This window comes from Piliocolobus tephrosceles, chromosome 18, assembly GCF_002776525.5.
Source record: "Piliocolobus tephrosceles isolate RC106 chromosome 18, ASM277652v3, whole genome shotgun sequence".
NCBI lineage: Eukaryota > Metazoa > Chordata > Mammalia > Primates > Cercopithecidae > Piliocolobus > Piliocolobus tephrosceles.
Genome location: NC_045451.1, coordinates 46,961,551 through 46,985,122, shown reverse-complemented (window position 1 = coordinate 46,985,122; position 23,572 = coordinate 46,961,551). Strand labels below are relative to the sequence as shown.

At 42.1% G+C, this 23,572-nt stretch overlaps 1 protein-coding gene across 6 annotated transcripts in view; it reads right to left on the bottom strand.

The window, feature by feature from the left end:
* Nucleotides 1-620: 620 nt before the first annotated feature.
* Nucleotides 621-23,572, bottom strand: part of ZSCAN30 (zinc finger and SCAN domain containing 30) — a 41,299-nt gene continuing 18,347 nt past the window's right edge. For 3 of the 6 annotated variants that reach the window (XM_023207694.2, XM_023207695.2, XM_023207693.2), the window contains exons 2-4: nucleotides 12,616-13,169; nucleotides 12,188-12,326; nucleotides 621-3,956 (exon numbers count right to left, since the gene is read on the bottom strand). In XM_023207694.2, coding sequence (XP_023063462.1) covers nucleotides 3,025-3,956; nucleotides 12,188-12,326; nucleotides 12,616-13,023 — 1,479 coding nt within the window. In that variant the 5' untranslated portion in view covers nucleotides 13,024-13,169 and the 3' untranslated portion in view covers nucleotides 621-3,024. Of the gene's footprint in view, nucleotides 3,957-12,150; nucleotides 12,327-12,615; nucleotides 13,170-23,385; nucleotides 23,468-23,572 lie in introns of those variants that run through there. The other 3 variants (XM_023207696.2, XM_023207697.2, XM_023207698.2) reach the window with 3 other exon arrangements.

Here is a 23,572-nt window from a genome sequence, read left to right as displayed (position 1 = left end):
TTGCTGCCCCATCACTTCAACACTATTTTGTTTTATTTTTCTTATTAATATAAGAAGGCAGGAATGTCAGGCCTCTGAGCCCAAGCCAAGCTATCACATCCCCTGTGACTTGCACATATATGCCCAGATGGCCTGAAGTAACTGAAGAATCACAAAAGAAGTGCAAATGCCCTGCCTCCTCTTAACTGATGACATTCCACCACAAAAGAAGTGAAAATGGCCGGTCCTTGCCTTAAGCGATGACATTATCTTGTGAAATTCCTTTTCCTGGCTCATCCTGGCTCAAAAAGCTCCCCCACTGAGCACCTTGTGACCCCCACTCCTGCCCGCCACAGAACAACCCCCCTTTCACTGTAATTTTCCTTTACCTACCCAAATCCTGTAAGACGGCCCTACCCTTATCTCCCTTCGCTGACTCTCTTTTTGGACTCAGCCCGCCTGCACCCAGGTGAAATAAACAGCCATGTTGCTCACACAAAGCCTGTTTGGTGGTCTCTTCACACGGACGCACATGACAACCAACTCCCTGTCTTCTTCCCACAACCTCTTCCCCATCGTCCTAGCATTATCTCCATTCATATGATTGTGTTACCTATTCCTGAATGAATAGTTTCAAAGCAAACTTTTAAAACTCAACTTTTATTACACTACATCTTGCATTACATTCTAATAATAAACGGCTGAAATATATACTCAAAGTATAAATTTTGAAATTAGTTACCAAAAATCATTTACTAAACAATAGTTTTACTAAAAATACTAGGATTGGGAAAAATAAACACTAATAGAAAGTACTCCAAAATGTTAACAACGTTTCTATGGGCAATGGGATTGGGGGTGATTTACAGTTTCTCATTTTCTGTATTACCAACACTTAAAACAATTCACAATCAGGAGAAAAACCTATTAAATGACATTTAAAACATTAAATCTGATTGTCACCTATAGAAAAAGGCAACTCACTATCCATTTGAAGGATCCCTTTAGACTTCTGATCGACCTCATTCGATAACTGCACAACCTCTAGACACAAAAAGGCTGAATTGTCCCCCCAATTTCACCTCCCCTATTACACACAACAGCAGTGATATAGTTTGGCTCTGTGTCCCCACCCAAATCTTCAATTGTAATCCCCAGGTGTTGAGGGAAGGTCCTGGAGGGAGGTGATTGGATCATGGGGGCAGATTTTCCCCTTGCTGTTCTCATGATAGTGAGTGAATTCTTATGAGATCTGGTTGTTTGATAAGTGCCTGGCATTTCCCCTGCACTCTCTCTCTCCACCTTGTGAAGAAGGTGCCTGCTTCCCCTTTGCCTTCCACCATGATTTAAGTGTCCTGAGGCCTCCCCAGCCCTACAGAACTGTGAGTCAATTAAACCCCTTTTGTTTATAAATTACCCAGTCTCAGGTAGTATCTTTATAGCATTGTGAAAATGGACTAATACAAGCAGTGATCACCAATTCTTTTTTAGAAATGACATTATCTAGAAGGATATCTTAGAAGAGGAATCAAACTTTCTCTTAGGTATTAATTGCCCTCAGCCACTGTGGGTTAATTAAAACTGCCAAAATAAAAATTAACAGAGAGAGTTACAGGCAGAGGTTATAGCCCATACAATGGCATGAAGATAAGATAGGATCTGGAGACACCCCTTCATCAGGACTCTTCTGTCAAGCAGGAATCAGTTGTCACAAAGCCTGGCTCAGAATCCCCATGTGTTGGTTTCGCTCTTCCTACTTAATAATCACTGAGTTAGGGAGCCTATCCTAGACCCAGAATGACCTATGAGACCCTGAAATGCTCAGAATTAGTGTGGTGAAAGACTCTGGTGCATCTTATGGGAAAAGGTATATATACACACAGGGAAAGAATGCATATCAGACACTAGAGAGACAGTGGGGACTGGAGTATTTGTGTCCCATGGCTCTGGGACTCAGGAAGTGGGAAGCATAAAGGAACGCAGTGATCTGCCTTTCCAGGCTCCACTATTTCCCATTCCCTGCCCCCTCCCCTCCTTACCAGGCTTGCAGACCCTGAGCTGTTATACTTGAGGGCAATAAATATTTGTTGAATTACTCCCTCAGATTCCTTTTTTAAAAAATTAGGTCCATGACAATTTCTGCAGTAGAGAAGAGTCTTGATGGAGTGTCTCCAGATCCTGTTCTTCTCTTCTCCCCTGACCTTGCTACCTTCTACCCACCTTTACATCTAACTGAGATACCATCATATCCAGGAAGTCTTTAGTGACTGATTCTCATGACCAGGTGTAGGTATCCCTGCCATGTATTTTGATGGAAACCCACATTTTTCCTACCAAAGCACTTACCACACTTTACTGTAATTACTGTTTAGTATATATGCATGTCCTATTAGCCCTTAACTCTGGGAGGGCAATGACCATGTCTACCTCAATGCCTAGCACATAGCAGGTGCTCAATAAACAAGTAGACCTGAATTAACCTCAGCAGGAAGCTCAAGATTGAGAACTGGCAAGGGGACAGAATGAGGCACCATTCCTCGGGTACTATTTAACTGCCTCAGACACTATTTAATCGCATAATTCAGTATTTTCACAACCTCTTAATTCAACATTTCAGATAGCTGAGTAACTCTCAGCACATGCCTCCACCTGCCAAAATACAAATGCTCTTGCCAGGCACATTTGCCATCTTATAAGAAGCTCTTTCAGGATCTCTGCCCCAATCCTGGCATTACTGTTAAGGTGCCCAACGGAAATTATATCTGAGGTGGCAGAGAGTGAAGGGGATATTGATGAGTCTCATCCAGAAATGGGTCAGGCATTTCAAGGAAATATCTACCATTCTTTTTGGAGAAGACTTGGGTAAAATTTCTCTTCCATTTACACTTCAAAAATCATAACAAACATCTTTGTGTGGATGTCTTCTTATAGTACCAAACTGGGCTGAAAGGACAGAAGTCCTGCTCTCAGGAAACTTCTCTGTGGAGTCTCACCCCTACAGTGAACTCCTTGCATTTCACAATTGTACAACTCTTACCCACAGAGTTAAACTCTAGTGTGTGTTCTCTGATGCTGCATAAGGCCTGACCTATGCCTAAATGTTTTTCTACATTCACTACATTCATAAGGCTTCTCTCCAGTGTGAATTCTCTGGTGCTGGGTGAGGGCTGAGCTCTGATTGAAGGATTTTCCACATTCATTACATTCATAAGGTTTCTCTCCAGTGTGAATTCTTTGATGTTCAATAAGGATAGAGCTCCTACCAAAAGCCTTACCACACTCAGTACATTCATAGCCTTTATCTCCAGTGTGAATTTTCTTATGCTGAACAAGGGCTGAGCTCCGGCTGAAGGCTTTCCCACATTCTCCACATTCATAAGGCTTCTCTCCAGTGTGGATTCTCCGATGTCTGATGAGCTCTGAACTGCCCCTGAAGGCTTTTCCACATTCACAACATTCATAGGGTTTTTCACCACTATGAATTCTCTGATGTCTAACAAGGTCTGAGCTCAAACTGAAGGCTTTGCCACATTCTTTACATGCATAAGGTCTCTCTCCAGTATGAACTCTCTGATGTCTAATCAGCTTTGAGCTCTGGCAAAAGGCCTTCCCACAGTCAAAGCACTCATAGAGCTTTTCCCCAGTGTGAACTCTCTGTTGTGTAACATCATTTGTATTCATACTGAAACTTCCTTCACTCTCATGAGATTCAAGGACACTGTGTTCTGTGGGGATTCTTCTGTTGAAGGTTGCCAGACTGATTTGTCTGTCCTGGGAAGGAAGCTCACTGATTTTGTTCCCTGCAGCATTTCCCTTTTGCTTCTCAGAGTTGTCCAGACCTCCCAAAGCTTCTTCAGCTATCTGTTTGGAAGGTGTTTTTCCAGGAAGTTTTCCTGGAGATATCATGGCAGCTGAGGCTACACATTCAACAATTTCTTGCTTTACCATCAACACTTTGCCAGCCACCATCTTGCTATCTAAAAATGTGAATAGAAAGTGCAAGTATCATTTATTTCCCATGACAGAAGAAAGGAAACTGTCGAAGCAGGAACACAAAATAAACCCAATGAAATAGGTATTTACCTGCTAGAAAACAGTTCTCAAAACTAGATTCCCAATCTAGAATTCAGAGAAGGGACCTAGGGTAGCAAAATATGACACCCTCAGAGAGTAAGGTACACAAATAAATGAATTAGTATTGGAGAAGAGGGATGGTGAACAAGGAAATACATTAGAGGGAATGGTGACAAACAGGAATATGGATGATAAACCAGGAAGCTGGGAGACAGTCTTGGGTTAGAGAAGATACATTTTTAGGTAATGAGATAATCGGAAAAAAAAATTAAAAGGAATGATCAGGATAAAGAAAGATATCTAAGAGTCTTAAATCTGTGGTCTTCTAGCAACGTAGGAGAGCAGAAGATATGATTAGGAAATGCTTTGGGAGTTAGCACTGAACAGAGGTAGGTGAGCAGGAACTAGAAAGCATTAAGGTGATTTCAGATTCTGATAGGTTCCAAATGAATCAAATAATTATAAGCAAATGGAGTAAGACATAGACCCAGAGAAAAGAAATACAGGTTCCTGACTCATTCTCAGGTCAGGTGGGAATTTTTTTTACCATTAAAAAATTTTTCACCTAAACCATCCATGGGATACAAAAGAATCTTATAGTTTTACTTTTTAAAATGTGTGTCAAAGAAAGGGGATGGAGACAACTCCTTCCTTGAGCATTTCTACATAAAAACATGACTGCAATATAAAGTGGCAATATAATTGTGTAGGGACAAAATTAAGGGCAATGAAAATTAGAAAAGCAATGTAACTTATGCTATTTAAATATATCTTCAAATTCTGTAACTACATGAAGTCAAATTATGAGACCAGAGAAAAACTTTGCCCTCAGATGTATACATCAGGAAGACATCAAGATTTTTATTTGTCCAACTATACATTTATTATTATATTTAAAAAATTGGAATAAATAACTAGAGTAATTCTTAGAAAAGACAAATAGAGATTACAAGTAGAGGCTGGGCACGGTGGCTCACACCTGTAATCCCAGTACTTTTGGAGGCTGAGGCAGGCAGATCACTTGAGGCCAGGGGAGTTCAAAACCAACCTGGCAAACATGGCAAAACCCCGTCTCTACTAAAAATATAAAAAATTAGCCAGGCATGGTGGTGCACGCCTGTAACCCAGCTACTTGGGAGGCTGAGGCATGAAAATCACTTGAACCAGGGACGTGGAGGTCGCAGTGAACCAAGATCACACCACTGCACGACAGAACAAGACTGTCTCAAAAAGAAAACAAAAAAAAAAGATTACAATAAGAAATGGTCACTTGATTATTTAGAAATACTTGCATAGAGATAACCCAATTAATATCACCCAAGAATGAAAACTAACTCGTAATCAGGTCCAAGTCTGGAGGCTGGAGGGTGGGGTACAGATTTACAGGAGGCTGTTTGGAGGAGAAATAAGGCATAGGTATCTCTGGTAGAAGAGCTTTTCTGTTTTTGTTGTTGTTGTTGTTTGTTTGTTTGTTTTTGAAACCGAGTCTTGCTCTGTCACTCAGGCTGGAGTTCAGTGGTATAATTATCAGTCACTGCAGCCTTGAAATCCTGGACTCAAGGGGTCCTCCCACCTCAGTCTCCCCAGTAACTAAGAGTACAGGTGTGCATCATTGCATACAGTTAATTTTAAAATTTTTTTTGTAGACACAGGGTCTTGCCATGTTGCCCAGACTGGTCTTGAACTCCTGGGCTCAAGCAATCCTCCTGCCTCAGCCTCCCAAATTGCTGGGACTACAGGCACGAGCCCCTACACCCAGCTAGCTTTTCTGTTTAACACACCTCCTGTTTTTCCTACTTGTTCTCTGGGGTGGCTCCTCAGTGAGTTCTGCCAGCTCAGCAGTTCAGTGAGCAATTCCATCCCGTTTAGTTTAAAATCCTTTTAACTAGGGATGTGGCCTTCAGTTGCATATTGACGAGTATGCTTTTAGCCTTAATGCTATGTCAGTGATACTCCACTGCCCACCCCGTTCCCCTTTACCAATATGATGCCTCCTTCCCTCAGCCACTGTGAATGTTGGCTCCTCCAATGATCTGAATGTCTGTGTCTCCCCAAATTTCATATGTTGAAGTCCTAATCCCCAAGGTGATAGTATTAGGAAGTGCGGCCATTTGGAAGGTGACTAGGTCATGAGGGCTTAGTGACCTTATAAAATAGGCCGTAGGGTGCTCATTTGCCCCTTCCACCACGTGAGGACACAGTGAAAAGGTGCCATCCATGAGAAAGTGGGACCTCACCAAATACCAAATCTGCTAGCATCTTGAACTTCTCAGCCTCCAGAACTGTGAGAAGTAAATCCATGTTGTTTACAAGCCACTCAGTTGATAGTATTTTGTTATAGCAGTCCTAACTGATTAAGACAGTTCCTAACTATACAGAGGTGCCTCCTTCTGTGGAGAATTACCCTGGCTGATGAGAGCCACTTGGCCCAGGAGGTAACTTCCACCCTCATTGCCCCATCTCTGCCTCAAGAAGAGACAACTCTGCAGTGCAATTATGCTTCAGCGGCCCATGAAATGCTCCAAGAATTAGACCGAGGCTAGACTGTAACTGAGACCACATCATTGCTTGCTCTTTTCCCTTCCTAATCCTGCTTTTCTCCCACTGTTACATATTTTTCCTGAAGAACACATCCTCAATAAATCACCTGCACCCAAATCTCCACCTCAGGCTCTACTTCTGGCAAGGCATACTATGAGGCTAGTGAAGCACCTACAAGAAACTTATAACTCAAGGTTGTAAAAATGGCATGGTGACCCTTACAATCATATCACAGTGGGACCCTCCAGCAATTTAACCCTCATGACCTAGGTGAAAGCTGTAAAAGGATCCACATTAATTCTTCAGAGGCAGGGCTAAGACATTCAAGACTGAAAAGAGACTAGCATAAGTAGACTTAACAGGAACCCAGTCAAGGCCATTCATGGCCATGGGACCATGCATAAATGGACAATGAGTAAATTTCGCTAAGTCCAAGGACATCGGAAAGATAGAACCACTATTACTGATAAGGTGACTGAATCAACAACATACTGCCACTATGAATAAGCAAATAAAAAGTTAAAAAATGTAACAGATAACAGTTGGAGGGTGAATATATTTTAAATCAATCAGATCCTCATTAGAGTATTTTGTCTTGATTCCAAAACTTCAGATGAATGTGGAGAAACTGAAGTATGTACAGAGAAAAATGGCAAGATATCCAGACAAACAAAACACAGATGGGATCAGAGGGAGTGAGAGGCTTAGTTAAAACAAGGTCAGGGGGCTGCGCACGGTGGCTCATGCCTGTAATCCCAGCACTTTGGGAGACCAAGGCGGGTGAATAACAAGGTCAGGAGTTCGAGAACAGTCTGACCAATATGGTGAAACCCCATCTCTACTAAAAATACAAAAATTAGCCAGGCATGGTGGCAGGCACCTGCAGTCCCAGCTACTAGGGAGGCTGAGGCCAGAGAATCGCCTGAACCGAGGAGGTGGAGGTTGCAGTGGGCCGAGATTGCGCCACTGCACTCTAGCCTGGATGACAAAGCAAGACTCCGTCTCAAAAAAGAAAAAAAAGGTCAAAGTGCAGTGTGCTGACTGCATTCAAGTACAGATTGTGTTTTATGAGGACTCTGTAAACTAAAGAAAGTGGATTATGAATAAATTAAAGCTGGGAGTATTTCATATGGACATAAGAACTTCAATATAGTATGTTTGCTAGGGCTTCCATAACAAAATACCACAGAATGGGTGGTAAACAATAGAAATCTCTTTTTTCACAATTCTAGAGGCTAGAAGTCCAAGATCAATGTGTCAGCAGGTTTGGTTTCTTCTCTCTCCTTGGCTTGCAGATGATGACCACCTTCTTCTTTTTTTGTTGTTGTTGAGACAGTCTCACTCTGTCACCCAGGTTGGAGTGCAGTGGCGCAATCTCAGCTCACTGCAACCTCCACCTTCCAGGCTCAGGTGATCCTCCTGTCTCAGCCTCCCAAGTAGCTGGGACTATAGGCATGCACCACCATGCCCAGCTAACTTTTGTGTTTTTAATAAAGACAGGGTTTCACAGTGGTCTCAAAACTCCTGACCTCAAGTAATCTGCCTGCCTCAACCTCCTGAAGTGCTGGGATTACAGGCATAAGCCACTGCACCTGGCCACAGTTGGCCACTTTCTTGCTAGGTCCTCACAAGATCATCCCTTGATCTGTGTTGTGTCCTAATCTCCTCTTCTTTTAAGGACATCAATTATTTTGGATTAAGGCCAACCCTAATGACTCCATTTTAACCTTTATAAAGGCCCTATCTCTAAAAAAATGCAATCATACTCTAAGGTTCTGGCTGGGGGTTAGAGCTTCAACATATGAATTTTGGAGGGACACAACTCATCCCATAACAAATACCAATATGAAAAAGCCCAAGAAGCACTTACCACAGTCTCTGTTCCTTAAGATCTTAAAAAAAGAAGGTAAAAATAATCTACCTAAATGATTTCGACATTTACCTGATTTAAGGCAGGGGACTTGATAAGATGAATTTTCTGTTTTAAAAATTTAAGCTCCAGGATACATGTGCAGGATGTGCAGGTTTGTTACATAGGTAAACATGTGCCATGGTGGTTTGCTGCACCTATCAACCCATTACCTAGGTATTAAGCCCCACATGCATTAGATATTTATCCTGATGCTTTCTCTCCCACCCCCCAGGCCCCAGTGTGTGTTGTTCCCCTCCCGGTTTCCATGTGTTCTCATTGTTCAGCTCCCACTTATAAGTGAGAACACGTGGTGTTTGGTTTTCTGTTCCTGTATTAGTTTGCTGAGGATAATGGCTTCAGGCTCCATCTATGTCCCTGCAAAGGACATGATCTCATTCCTGTTTATGGCTGCACAGTATTCAATGGTGTATACATACCACATTTTCTTTATCTAGTCTATCACTGGTGGGCATATGAGTTGATTCCATGTCTTTGCTATTGTGAGTAGTGCTGCAATGAACATACGTATGCATGTATCTTTATAATAGGATAATTTATATTCCTTTGAGTATATACCCAGTAATGGGATTGCTGGGTCAAATGGTATTTCTGGTTCTAGGTCTTTGAGGAATTGCCACACTGTCTTCCACAATGGTTGAACTAATTTATATTCCCACCAACACTGTAAAAGTGTTCCTACTTCTCCACAGCATTGCCAGCATCTGTTGTTTCTTGACTTAATAATCGCCATTCTGACTGCTGTGAGATTGTTTCTCATTGTGGTCTTGATTTGCATTTCTCTAATGATCAGTGATGTGGAGCTATTTTTTATATTTTTTGGTGTATAAATGTCTTCTTTTGAGGTCTCTGTTCATGTCCTTTGCCCACTTTTTAATGGGGTTTTTTCTTGTAAATTTGTTTAAGTTTCTTATAGATCCCGGATATTAGACCTTTGTCAGATGGACAGATTGCAAAAATTTTCTCCCATTCATAGGTTGTCTCTTCACTTTGATAATAGTTTCTTTTGTTGTGCAGAAGCTCTTTAGTATAATTACATCCCATTTGTCAATTTTTGCTTCTGTTGCAATTGCTTTTGACATTTTCATCATGAAATCTTTGCCCATGCCTATGTCCTGAATGGTATTGCCTAGATTTTTTTTCTAGGGATTTTATAGTTTTGGGTTTTACGTTTAAGTCTTTAGTCCATGTTAATTTTTCTATAAGGTGTTAAGGAGGGATCCAGTTTCAATTTTCTGCATATGGCTAGCCAGTTTTCCCAGCACCATTTATCAAATAGGTAATCCTTTCCCCATTGCTTGTTTTTCTCAGGTTTGTCAAATATCAAATGGTTGTAGATGTGCTGTCTTATTTCTCAGACCTCTATTCTGTCCCATGGGTCTATGTGTCTGTTTTTGTACCAGTACCATGCTGTTTGGGTTATAGTAGCCTTGTAGTACAGATTGAAGGCAGGTGGCATGATGCCTCCAGTTTTGTTCTTTTTGCTTAGGGTTGTCTTGGCTATAAGGGCTCTTTTTTGTTCCATATGAAATTTAAAGTTTTTTTTTTTTCTAATTCTGTGAAGAATGTCAATGGTAGTTTAATGGGAATAGCATTGAATCTATAAATAACTTTGGGCAGTATGGCCATTTTCATGATATTGATTCTTCCTATCCATGAGCATGGAATGTTTCTTCATTTGTGTCCTCTCTGATTTCCTTGAGCAGCAGTCTGTAGTTCTTCTTGAAGAGGCCCTTCACTTCCCTTGTTAGCTGTATTCCTAGGTATTTTATTCTCTTTGTAGCAATTGTGAATGGAAGTTAATCATGATTTGGCTCTCTGGTTGTCTATTGTTGTACAGGTGTGCAGTACGGACATAGAGATATAGGAATATCTGTATATAAGAATGCTTGTGATTTCTGCACATAATTTTGTATCCTGAGACTTTGCTGCAATTGCTTCCTGGTTTAAGAAGCTTTGGGGCTGAGATGATAGGGTTTTCTAGACATCGGATCATGTCATCTGCAAACAGAGACAGCTTGATTTCCTCGAGATGAATTTTCAAAACTCGTTTTAATGTAGCACCTGTTTGGTGCAGAAGATACTTAAGAGGGCCTGCTTGGCTAATGGTAGTATCAGGGTATGATGCCTGGGGAAGGTTGGGAGGGAGTTTCCCAGAAGAATTCAATGGATGGATGGTATGTATGGATTCCTTTGGTGAACTGCTGAGGTCCAGTGTCTGGCCCTTGGGCTTATGTCCTCATATACCTAATTATATCATCATACAAAAAATAGATTTATCTCTTGGGGTAGACTCTTATTAACTAAGCCCGTGAAACTCAGTAATAAAAAAAGAATGAGAATTAATGAGTAATGTAACCATCACATGGACCAGACTGAACAAATGCATTTTCTTATTACATCTAAGCTTCATGGGATTAATAAGATTGCTTGGTGAGGACGAAATCAGAAGGGTAGTCAGATATAACAAAAGATTAATGAGAACAAGATGGTATGCCTGATATATCTGCTGCCCATAAGGATGATTTTGCCAATAACATAATCAAAGTCCTTTCAGTTCTAATCCCTGGCATCTGTGACAGCTATCAATTTATTGCCTCAGTTTCAAATCTACCCTTCATTGCCCCGTCTGTGATACTGGAATATTTGCCAGCTGTGAGCTCTATCAATAGAGGGGGTTGCAGAGGAACTGGAAGAAAGGGCTTTTCTTCCTGGTTCTGGCATGTTCTTTGTGTTTGTTTCTGTAGCACATGGGACACCAGTGCACACCCCAGTGAGTTCCAAAGGCCCCATCCCTATGGGTAGCTTCCCAGCAAGTTCTGTACCAGGTCAGCTCCCCATGGGGAGCTTCTATCACTGCAGAGTGTGGCTCGTTAGTGAGTTCCGCTAGCTCAGCACTGCAGTAGCATCTCCATTCAGTGGGCTGTGGAGGTGCCGTCTCCAACAAGTCCTGGATCTCAGACCTGGCAGGAAAGGGGAAGTTGTGGCACCCTCCTGCAGATTGGTTCTTACCTTGGATGTTCTGCCTCAGCCCTAGAGACACTCTATATCTGTTATTCCTGTATTCTTTTGAGTTTGACTTTTTGTTATAACACTTAGTAGTTAACAATTCTTAATATTAAACTTTCCCTGTTTAAGTGATTATGTGGTTTCTATTACTGATATAGTATTCATCTCCATCTTAGGGACTGTCTTGCCAATGAAACCAAAATTAAATAACAGAATACTGAGCTTTGAATATTATGGATATTTAGCCAGGCATGGTGGTGTACAACTGTAGTCCTAGCTACACTGGAGGCTGAGGCAGGAGGATCACTTGAACCCAGGGGTTCAAGGCTGCTGCAGTGAGCTGTGGTTGCACCACTACACTCCAGCCTGGGTGATAGAGTGAGATCCCATCTTAAAAAAAAGAAAAGAAAAAGAAAACAAAAATTTTGGGTATTAGAGAATTTTACTAAAGACTTTAATTCTTAACCCAAAGTTATAAATGATACTGGAATTTCAGATTCTAGGCAGAGCCTAAGGAAGAATATTTCTAGGCAAAGAAGGCTTTCTATAATACTTAGTGATAGCCACAAGTGGCTGTCATTAAGAAAATGAACTGTGCCACAGATGATAGCTCTCACCTCCATCATCAACCGCAAATGGACTGGGGCTTCTCACCTCTCTCCTGGAAAGCCTGGGACTCCTGAGTCTCACTCTTGAACTGGTTCTCTAAGGGCTGCACCGGGCTATTCAGAGACTTCACTGCTCCTGTGGATGTCATTTCCTGCCAAAACATCTCTTGGTCATGAGTTGTGTCCTAGGAGTAATCAAGTACCAGCACTATCATTCTGAGCATACACAAGCAGAAAACTCCTAGATCAACAGTGCAGGACAGGAAGAATCAAAAACGCATTCAAATGATTAGAGAGAAAAAAACAGGACTTAAGAGCCCTAGTGACTTGAACCCAATGAGTAAACAATTAATAAACCAAAAGAAAGAAACTGTATAATTCTCTGAGAGCTGAGTCAATGCCCCAGTCATAATTATGGCTTCCTCATTAACTTACAATAGATCAAACAAACAAACAAAAATGTCTACTTCTTACCTGTTGCCTTGGCTCCTCCAGTTCTTTTTCCAGCTCCTCCAGCATAGTCACGGCTTCCTCTCCATTCTCTGGGCGATGCTCTCGCACCCAAGCTTGCAGCTCCTCAGGAAGGATGGCCAGGAACTGCTCCAACACCAGCAGCTCCAGGATCTGCTCCTTGGAGTACACCTCCGGCCTCAACCACTGACAGCAAAGCTCTCGCAGCCGGCTCAGAGCCTCCCGAGGGCCAGTGGAGTCAGAGTAACTAAACTGCCTGAACTTCTGCCGGAATACCTCTTGGCTCCAGGGGTTTCCCTCAAGGCCAAAGTCCTGGCCCAAAACATAATTTTCTTCTTCAACCTTGACAATTAGAAGTCCTTCCTGTTCTTCTGGAGCATGGTAGGCCAAGACTGTGGCCTCTCCTGACATTCTGGGCAGAGACAGTCTGAAAAGGCTGCCCAGGTGAGGCAGGGAGGAGATGGAGATTTGCGTCTGAGAGATTCCTTCTGAATTCCAACTCCTCAGGATGCTCCTGAGGGTAGACAATGGTCACGTTACACAGGGAAAATAGGTACCTGGAATATAAACACAGGTTTTTGAAGGCCAGTTGCCAGGGAGCATAGTGCTATAAAGAAAACTGATTAACAGGGCACTTCCGAGGGTGGAGCAAGATGGCCGAATAGGAACAGCTCCAGTCTCCAACTCCCGGCGCCAGTGACACAGAAGACCGGGGATTTCTGCATTTTCAATGGAGGTACTAGGGTCATCTCACTGGGGAGAGCCGGACAATCGGTGCTGGTCAGCTGCTGCAGCCTAACCAGCCAGAGCTGAAGCAGGGCGAGGCATTGCCTCACCTGGGAAGCGAAAGGGGGAAGGGAATCCCTTTTCCTAGCCAGGTGAACTGAGACACACAACACCTGGAAAATCGGGTAATTCCCACCCCAATACTGCGCTTTAAGGAAACGGGCACACCAGAAGACTATATCCACACCTGGCCGGGAGGGTCCCACAGCCACGGAGCCTCCCTCATTGCTAGCACAGCAGTCTGCAATCTAACCCCAAGGCAGCAGCTAGGCTGGGGCAGGGGCGCCCGCCATTCCTGAGGCTTAAGTAGGTAAACAAAGCCGCTGGGAAGCTCGAACTGGGTGGAGCTCACAGCAGCTCAAGGAAACCTGCCTGTCTCTGCAGACTCCACCTCTGGGGACAGGGCACAGCTAAAAAAACAACAGGGGAAGCAGCAGAGGCCTGTGCAGACCCGAACGACTCTGTCTGACAGCTTTGAAGAGAGCAGTGGATCTCCCAACACAGAGGTTGAGATCTGAGAACGGACAGACTGTCTGCTCAAGTGGGTTCCTGACCCCTGAGTAGCCTAACTGGGAGATATCCCCCACTAGGGGCAGTCTGACACCCCACACCTCGCAGGGTGGAGTACACCCCTGAGAGGAAGCTTCCAAAGTAAGAATCAGACAGGTACACTCGCTGTTCAGCAATATTATATCTTCTGCAACCTCTGCTGCTGATACCCAGGCAAACAGGGTCTGGAGTGGACCTCAAGCAATCTCCAACAGACCTACAGCTGAGAGTCCTGACTATTAGAAGGAAAACTATCAAACAGGAAGAACACCTATACCAAAACCCCATCAGTACGTCACCATCATCAAAGACCAGAAGCAGCTAAAACCACAAAGATGGGGAAGAAGCAGGGCAGAAAAGCTGGAAATTCAAAAAATAAGAGCGTATCTCCCCCTGCAAAGGAGCACAGCTCATCGCCAGCAACGGATCAAAGCTGGTCAGAGAATGACTTTGACAAGATGAGAGAAGAAGGCTTCAGTCCATCAAACTTCTCAGAGCTAAAGGAGGAATTACATACCCAGTGCAAAGAAACTAAAAATCTTGAAAAAACAGTGGAAGAATTGATAGCTAGAATAATTAATGCAGAGAAGGTCATAAACGAAATGACAGAGATGAAAACCATGAAACGAGAAATACATGACAAATCCACAAGCTTCAGTAACCGACTTGATCAACTGGAAGAAAGAGTATCAGCGATTGAGGATCAAATGAATGAAATGAAGTGAGAAGAGAAACCAAAAGAAAAAAGAAGAAAAAGAAATGAACAAAGCCTGCAAGAAGTATGGGATTATGTAAAAAGACCAAATCTATGTCTGATTGGGGTGCCTGAAAGTGAGGGGGAAACTGGAACCAAGTTGGAAAACACGCTTCAGGATATCATCCAGGAGAACTTCCCCAACCTAGTAGGGCAGGCCAACATTCAAATTCAGGAAATACAGAGAACACCACAAAGATACTACTCGAGAAGAGCAACTCCAAGACACATAATTGCCAGATTCACCAAAGTTGAAATGAAGGAAAAAATCTTAAGGGCAGCCAGAGAGAAAGATCGGGTTACCCACAAAGGGAAGCCCATCAGACTAACAGCAGACCTCTCGGCAGAAACTCTACAAGCCAGAAGAGAGTGGGGGCCAATATTCAACATTCTTAAAGAAAAGAATTTTAAACCAAGAATTTTATATCCAGCCAAACTAAGTTTCATCAGTGAAGGAGAAATAAAATCCTTTACAGATAAGCAAATGCTTAGAGGTTTTGTCACCACCAGGCCTGCCTTACAAGAGACCCTGAAGGAAGCCCTAAACATGGAAAGGAACAACCGGTACCAGCCATTGCAAAAACATGCCAAAATGTAAAGACCATCGAGGCTAGGAAGAAACTGCATCAACTAACGAGCAAAATAACCAGTTAATATCATAATGGCAGGATCAAGTTCACACATAACAATATTAACCTTAAATGTTAATGGACTAAATGCTCCAATTAAAAGACACAGACTGGCAAACTGGATAAAGAGTCAAGACCCATCAGTCTGCTGTATTCAGGAGACCCATCTCACATGCAGAGACATACATAGGCTCAAAATAAAGGGATGGAGGAAGATCTACCAAGCAAATGGAGAACAAAAAAAAGCAGGGGTTCCAATTCTAGTCTCTGATAAAATAGACTTTAAACCATCAAAGATCAAAAGAGACAAAGAAGGACATTACATAATGGTAAAGGGATCAATTCAACAGGAAGAGCTAACTATCCTAAATATATATGCACCCAATACAGGAGCACCCAGATTCATAAAGCAAGTCCTTAGAGACTTACAAAGAGACTTAGACTCCCATACAATAATAATGGGAGACTTCAACACTCCACTGTCAACATTAGACAGATCAACAAGACAGAAAGTTAACAAGGATATCTAGGAATTGAACTCAACTCTGCACCAAGCGGACCTAATAGACATCTATAGAACTCTCCACCCCAAATCAACAGAATATACATTCTTCTCAGCACCACATCGCACTTATTCCAAAATTGACCACATAATTGGAAGTAAAGCACTCCTTAGCAAATGTAAAAGAACAGAACTTATAACAAACTGTCTCTCAGACCACAGTGCAATCAAACTAGAACTCAGGACTAAGAAACTCAATCAAAACCGCTCAACTACATGGAAACTGAACAACCTGCTCCTGAATGACTACTGGGTACATAACGAAATGAAGGCAGAAATAAAGATGTTCTTTGAAACCAATGAGAACAAAGATACAACATACCAGAATCTCTGGGACACATTTAAAGCAGTGTGTAGAGGGAAATGTATAGCACTAAATGCCCACAAGAGAAAGCTGGAAAGATCTAAACTTGACACTCTAACATCACAATTAAAAGAACTGGAGAAGCAAGAGCAAACACATTCAAAAGCTAGCAGAAGGCAAGAAATAACTAAGATCAGAGCAGAACTGAAGGAGATAGAGACACAAAAAACCCTCCAAAAAATCAATGAATCCAGGAGTTGGTTTTTTGAAAAGATCAACAAAATTGACAGATTGCTAGGAAGACTAATAAAGAAGAAAAGAGAGAAGAATCAAACAGACGCAATTAAAAATGATAAAGGGGATATCACCACCGACCCCACAGAAATACAAACTACCATCAGAGAATACTATAAACACCTCTATGCAAATCAACTAGAAAATCTAGAAGAAATGGATAATTTCCTGGACACTTACACTCTTCCAAGACTAAACCAGGAAGAAGTTGAATCCCTGAATAGACCAATAGCAGCCTCTGAAATTGAGGCAATAATTAATAGCCTATCAACCAAAAAAAGTCCAGGACCAGATGGATTCACAGCTGAATTCTACCAGAGGTACAAAGAGGAGCTGGTACCATTCCCTCTGAAACTATTCCAATCAATTGAAAAAGAGGGAACCCTCCCTAACTCATTTTATGAGGCCAACATCATCCTGATACCAAAGCCTGGCAGAGACACAACAAAAAAAGAAAATTTTAGACCAATATCCCTGATGAACATCGATGCAAAAATCCTCAATAAAATACTGGCAAAACGGATTCAGCAGCACATCAAAAAGCTTATCCACCATGATCAAGTGGGCTTCATCCCTGGGATGCAAGGCTGGTTCAACATTCGCAAATCAATAAACGTAAATCCAGCATATAAACAGAATCAAAGACAAGAACCACATGATTATCTCAATAGATGCAGAAAAGGCTTCTGACAAAATTCAACAGCCCTTCATGCTAAAAACGCTCAATAAATTCGGTATTGATGGAACGTACCTCAAAATAATAAGAGCTATTTATGACAAACCCACAGCCAATATCATACTGAATGGGCAAAAACTGGAAAAATTCCCTTTGAAAACTGGCACAAGACAGGGATGCCCTCTCTCACCACTCCTATTCAACATAGTGTTGGAAGTTCTGGCTAGGGCAATCAGGCAAGAGAAAGAAATCAAGGGTATCCAGTTAGGAAAAGAAGAAGTCAAATTGTCCCTGTTTGCAGATGACATGATTGTATATTTAGAAAAGCCCATTGTCTCAGCCCAAAATCTCCTTAAGCTGATAAGCAACTTCAGCAAAGTCTCAGGATACAAAATCAATGTGCAAAAATCACAAGCATTCTTATACACCAGTAACAGACAAACAGAGAGCCAAATCATGAATGAACTTCCATTCACAATTGCTTCAGAGAGAATAAAATACCTAGGAATCCAACTTACAAGGGATGTAAAGGACCTCTTCAAGGAGAACTACAAACCACTGCTCAGTGAAATCAAAGAGGACACAAACAAATGGAAGAACATACCATGCTCATGGATAGGAAGAATCAATATCGTGAAAATGGCCATACTGCCCGAAGTTATTTATAGATTCAATGCCATCCCCATCAAGCTACCAATGAGTTTCTTCACAGAATTGGAAAAAACGGCTTTAAAGTTCATATGGAACCAAAAAAGAGCCCACATTGCCAAGACAATCCTAAGTCAAAAGAACAAAGCTGGAGGCATCATGCTACCTGACTTCAAACTATACTACAAGGCTACAGTAACCAAAACAGCATGGTACTGGTACCAAAACAGAGACATAGACCAATGGAACAGAACAGAGTCCTCAGAAATAATACCACACATCTACAGCCATCTGATCTTTGACAAACCTGAGAGAAACAAGAAATGGGGAAAGGATTCCCTATTTAATAAATGGTGCTGGGAAAATTGGCTAGCCATAAGTAGAAAGCTGAAACTGCATCCTTTCCTTACTCCTTATATGAAAATTAATTCAAGATGGATTAGAGACTTAAATGTTAGACCTAATACCAAAAAACCCTAGAAGAAAACCTAGGTGGTACCATTCAGGACATAGGCATGTGCAAGGACTTCATGTCTAAAACACCAAAAGCAACGGCAGCAAAAGCCAAAATTGACAAATGGGATATGATTAAACTAAAGAGCTTCTGCACAGCAAAAGAAACTACCATCAGAGCGAACAGGCAACCTACAGAATGGGAGAAAATTTTTGCAATTTACTCATCTGACAAAGGGCTAATATCCAGAATCTACAAAGAACTCAAACAAATTTACAAGAAAAAAACAAACAACCCCATCAAAAAGTGGGCAAAGGATATGAACAGACATTTCTCAAAAGAAGACATTCATACAGCCAACAGACACATGAAAAAATGCTCATCATCACTGGCCATCAGAGAAATGCAAATCAAAATCACAATGAGATACCATCTCACACCAGTTAGAATGGCAATCATTCAAAAGTCAGGAAACAACAGGTGCTGGAGAGGATGTGGAGAAATAGGAACACTTTTACACTGTTGGTGGGATTGTAAACCAGTTCAACCATTATGGAAAACAGTATGGCAATTCCTCAAGGATCTAGATCTAGATGTACCATATGACCCAGCCATCCCACTACTGGGTATATACCCAAAGGATTATAAATCATGCTGCTATAAAGACACATGCACATGTATGTTTATTGCGGCACTATTCACAATAGCAAAGTCTTGGAATCAACCCAAATGTCCATCTGTGACAGACTGGATTAAGAAAATGTGGCACATATACACCATGGAATACTATGTAGCCATAAAAAAGGATGAGTTTGCGTCCTTTGTAGGGACATGGATGCAGCTGGAAACCATCATTCTTAGCAAACTATCACAAGAACAGAAAAGCAAACACCGCATGTTCTCACTCATAGGTGGGAACTGAACAATGACATCACTTGGACTCTGGAAGGGGAACATCACACATCGGGGCCTATCATGGGGCGGGAGGGGGGAAGGATTGCATTGGGAGTTATACCTGATATAAATGACGAATTGATGGGTAATGATGAGTTGATGGGTGCAGCACACCAACATGGCACAAGTATACATATGTAACAAACCTGCACGTTATGCACATGTACCCTGGAACTTAAAGTATAATAAAAAAAAAAAAAAACAGGGCACTTCCACATAAATGATACATTTATAGATGACTCAGGATTTTTTCAGGATATGAAAGAAAAATGTTAGTATGGCCGAAATCAATTTGGCCTTTACTAACACTATTAGGAACAACATTAGGGATAACAAAATAGTGCTTATAGATTATAGAAAGCAAGAAGAACACTACAGTATATGGTTACATCTCAAAAATAACCACCATTTTATTAAGCACTAGCTGGATACTTAACATAAATTTTATATGCTTTTCCTAACAACTCTATAAGGACAATCAAAATTATGCCCATTTTCCTAACGAGGCTACTGAGTCATAAGTTGACCAAAGACAGCCAGCCAGTGAGCAGCAGAAGTGGGCTCTGCAACCAAAGTTTTCAGCTCTTTCTATTATGCTATGGGGCATCCCAAAAGAAGGGAACTCACACTTAATAAACACCTACTATGGGCCAAGCATTTTACAAATACTATTTTACTGGAGCTTGACAATAACACCATGAGGTATTATCACCTCAATTTTACAAATGAGGAAACCAAGGTTCTTTTTTTTTTTTTTTTTTTTTTTTGTTGAGACGGAGTCTCGCTCTATCGCCCAAGCTGGAGTGCAGTGGCCGGATCTCAGCTCACTGCAAGCTCCGCCTCCCGGGTTCCCGCCATTCTCCTGCCTCAGCCTCCTGAGTAGCTGGGACTACAGGCGCCTGCCACCTCGCCCGGCTAGATTTTTGTATTTTTTTTTTTTAGTAGAGACGGGGTTTCACCGTGTTAGCCAGGATGGTCTCGATCTCCTGACCTCGTGATCCGCCCGTCTCGGCCTCCCAAAGTGCTGGGATTACAGGCTTGAGCCACCGCGCCCGGCCAACCAAGGTTCTTAAAAGCCAAGTTTTGTCCAAGACTACAAACTGGTAAATAGCAAAATCAAGACATGAACCCAGGTTGCTCAACTCTACAGTACTTGCTCTTTTTACTTCTTTTTATTAGAGAATGGGTTGATGCCCAGGACAATCTTGGTTGATACTAAATTAGAAATGACAGCAAAAATGTTAGGAAGGGATCATGGAGAATGGGCAAGGTGAATGTAGAAACAAGGAAAAATTATTCTTGACTTTTAAGTCACAAGGTTCTGAAACAGTACAAAGAAAAATGTATTATTTCAACAAATACTTCAGCATTTACTGTGTGCTAGATAGTGTACTAAAGAGCAGTCTCAGAATTAAAAGATCTGTACCAAAGGACTCTTGGTTTATTATGGGAAAACAACAGGTAAACACAGTGATAAATCCAACGATGGAGGGAAGTAGGCAAGGTAGCAAAAGGGAAAGATGACTGACCAAGACCAAGGAGAGAGGGATGGGAAGAGCTAGAAAGAGCTGCCTGGAGGAGACATCTCCCAGAGTTTGAGTGAGCTAAGTGAGATGGAGAGGAAGGTCACGCAGGCAAAGAGAAAACAAGTATGAGAGAATGTGGCCCACTGAGGAAATTGAAGGTAGTTTGGGGAGACCAGACTAATGGTTGTCACTTCTGACTACGGCTCAAAATCAGCCATGAATCATGAACCCCAAAGCAGACTTCCTGAGTCAGAATCTCCATGGGTCAGGGTGCTGCACCAGACCCTGTGGTATAGTTAATGAATGGTGAGAGAGGAGGTCTGAGAGGTTGTACTACAGAGTTTGCATTTGATACTCATGGCCACAGTGATGGCTGGAAGGTCTGTGTGCTCACCCAGAGAGTGGTGTGGAGAAGACATGGGAAGGTGTTTGTTGCAACCATTCAGGAGACAGACAGTGAGAGACTGAGCCATGGGAGGCAAAAGACAAAAAGATGGGAGATTTGACAGGACTTGACACACTGTATAAGGGTTTGGAAGAGAGAGGGGTCAAGGACTCAAGTTTGTGGCTGGCCCTTGTGACTAAAGGATGATGGTGCTATTTGCTTAGCTATTCATTAAGAAAGTTAGGTCTGAGACGCCTACAGGGCAGCATCTCCTAAGCTGTGCTTTGCCAGATATTAACAGATTTTTCATACACATCTAAACACAAGAAACCTGGGGATACTTCTCCTCTTAATTTTTTAGTGTAAAATACTAGAGACCAAGCGCAGTGGCTCATGCCTGTAATCCCAGCATTTTGGGAGGCCAAAGGCAGGAGAATCACTTGAGTCCAAAAGTTTGAGACCAGCCTGGGCAACATAGTAAGACCCATCCCCACAAAACATTTAAAAATTAGCCAGGTGTAGTGGCATTGACCTGTGGTCCCAGCTACTCAGGAGGCTGAGTTGGGAGGACTGCTTGAGACTGGGAAGTCGATGCTACAGTGAGCATGATCACTTTACTGAACTCCAGCCTACGTGACAGAGAGACCCCATCGCTATTAAAAAAAAAAAAAATACTACACACATTTTTTTAGTTCTTATTATGTGACAATAGACATTTTAAAAATTTCATATCTTACTCTGAGCAGGGTAATAGGAAAATAAAAAATTTTTAATGAAATTTTGTGACAACCAATGCATTGTCAGATCTGTGCATGGATGTGTACATAGCATTTCTCAAGAGCTACATCACATTAATGTATGTTCTTCAGTTAGTGACCATTAGTCTATATTATGTGCCTTGCCTTTTAAATTCAATGTTATATTATTCAATTTTATTGTAAATATTATGCCTCACCAACTAGTCCTCCATGGGTATGTGGCTGAGGGAGATCTTGGTCATAAAGACTTGACCTCTGCTCCTTCCCTATCCCTTTCAGAGGTCCAGCCTCCACTACATCAGTCCATCAGGTGAGCCGTAAGTCCTCTACTGTCACTCTCTACTCTCCTCCTAGGCCACCTCATTCTAACCTTTGGTTACCATCCAGTCTAGACCTCCTATCTGAACTCCTGACCTATTACCCACGGTTCTTCACTCCCACCATAACTACTCTTGAATTTATCAAAAGGACCTCAAACTCAGCACATGCATAACCAACTCGTGATTCTTCCCATCCTAAACCTACTCCTCTGCCAGGGGTCCCTCTCAAGAAGCAGGAACATCCATTTGGCTGCATAGCCAGAAACGTGGAAGCATCCCTAACATGGTCCTTTCCCCCACCTCCTTCCTTCCTTTAAATCCTGTTGATTTTACTTTCTCTTCAAGAATCTGCTCTTCCCCATCTTGCAACCATCTTCATCCCAGCAACTATCCTGCCACACTGCATAAGAACTCACCAACTGGCTCCCCACATTCACTCAGTCCCCATCAGTCTGTTATCTACATTGTAACCACAGTGATCTTTACAGATTGTAAATCTGATCACATTCTTCTGACCAGTTTTTTTAAGAGTAAAAACAAAAACCTTCTAGCCAACGTGAGCTTAGGTACAGCCCTTCCCTTTGGGAGAAAGTCAGTCCCCAGTGCTAGTCCAAGCAATCCAGAAGGAAACTCTAGGGTACTTTTGGACAATCCTGACTGTAGCAGCATCACTGCTATTATAATGTATCTGCATTATAATGTAACAGATACTATAATGTATCTGTTTGCTTAATTGTAATAGAAAACGCTGAGGCTTCATTACAGAGTCAGGCCCTGTCTACCTGCTTTAAGTGTCTTATTTCATCTTCAGAGCACTCTATGGTGTAAGTTCAACTGTTCAATTGAAGACGAGAGAAGTTAATGTAATTTGTTCCAGGTCATGTAGCTTATAAGTGACGTAGTCTGGACTGTTTAGAAACCAAATAATCTGACTCCAGAGTCCTTACTTAGACGCCTACTCTGCTAAAATGCCTTTTCACATCTGGACTCCCCACCAAATCAAAGAGCCCTTCAGAAGAGGGCCTTTGTTTTTCTCACATTTGATATTTGAGTGCCTATTTGTGCAGGTATTTGTGCCAGGTGCTGACCAAAGAGTTACGAACAAGACAGCGTCTTTGCCATTATAGAACTTAAAAATAGTAGAGAGAGGCAGACGTTAAACAGAAAGCATTACCTAATTTAATTGTGACAAAAATTACAAAGGGGAAGGCAGGTGTTCCGAGAATGACTGAGAAAGGATCTAGCCCAGACTGGGGGAGTCAAGAGGAAGGCCGAGACCCGTCTCAAAAGCGCCGCGTGAGAAGTGGCAGGAAGGAGCCCATTGGCGCGTGTCAGACTCCTGAGCCTGCAACCCGACACAG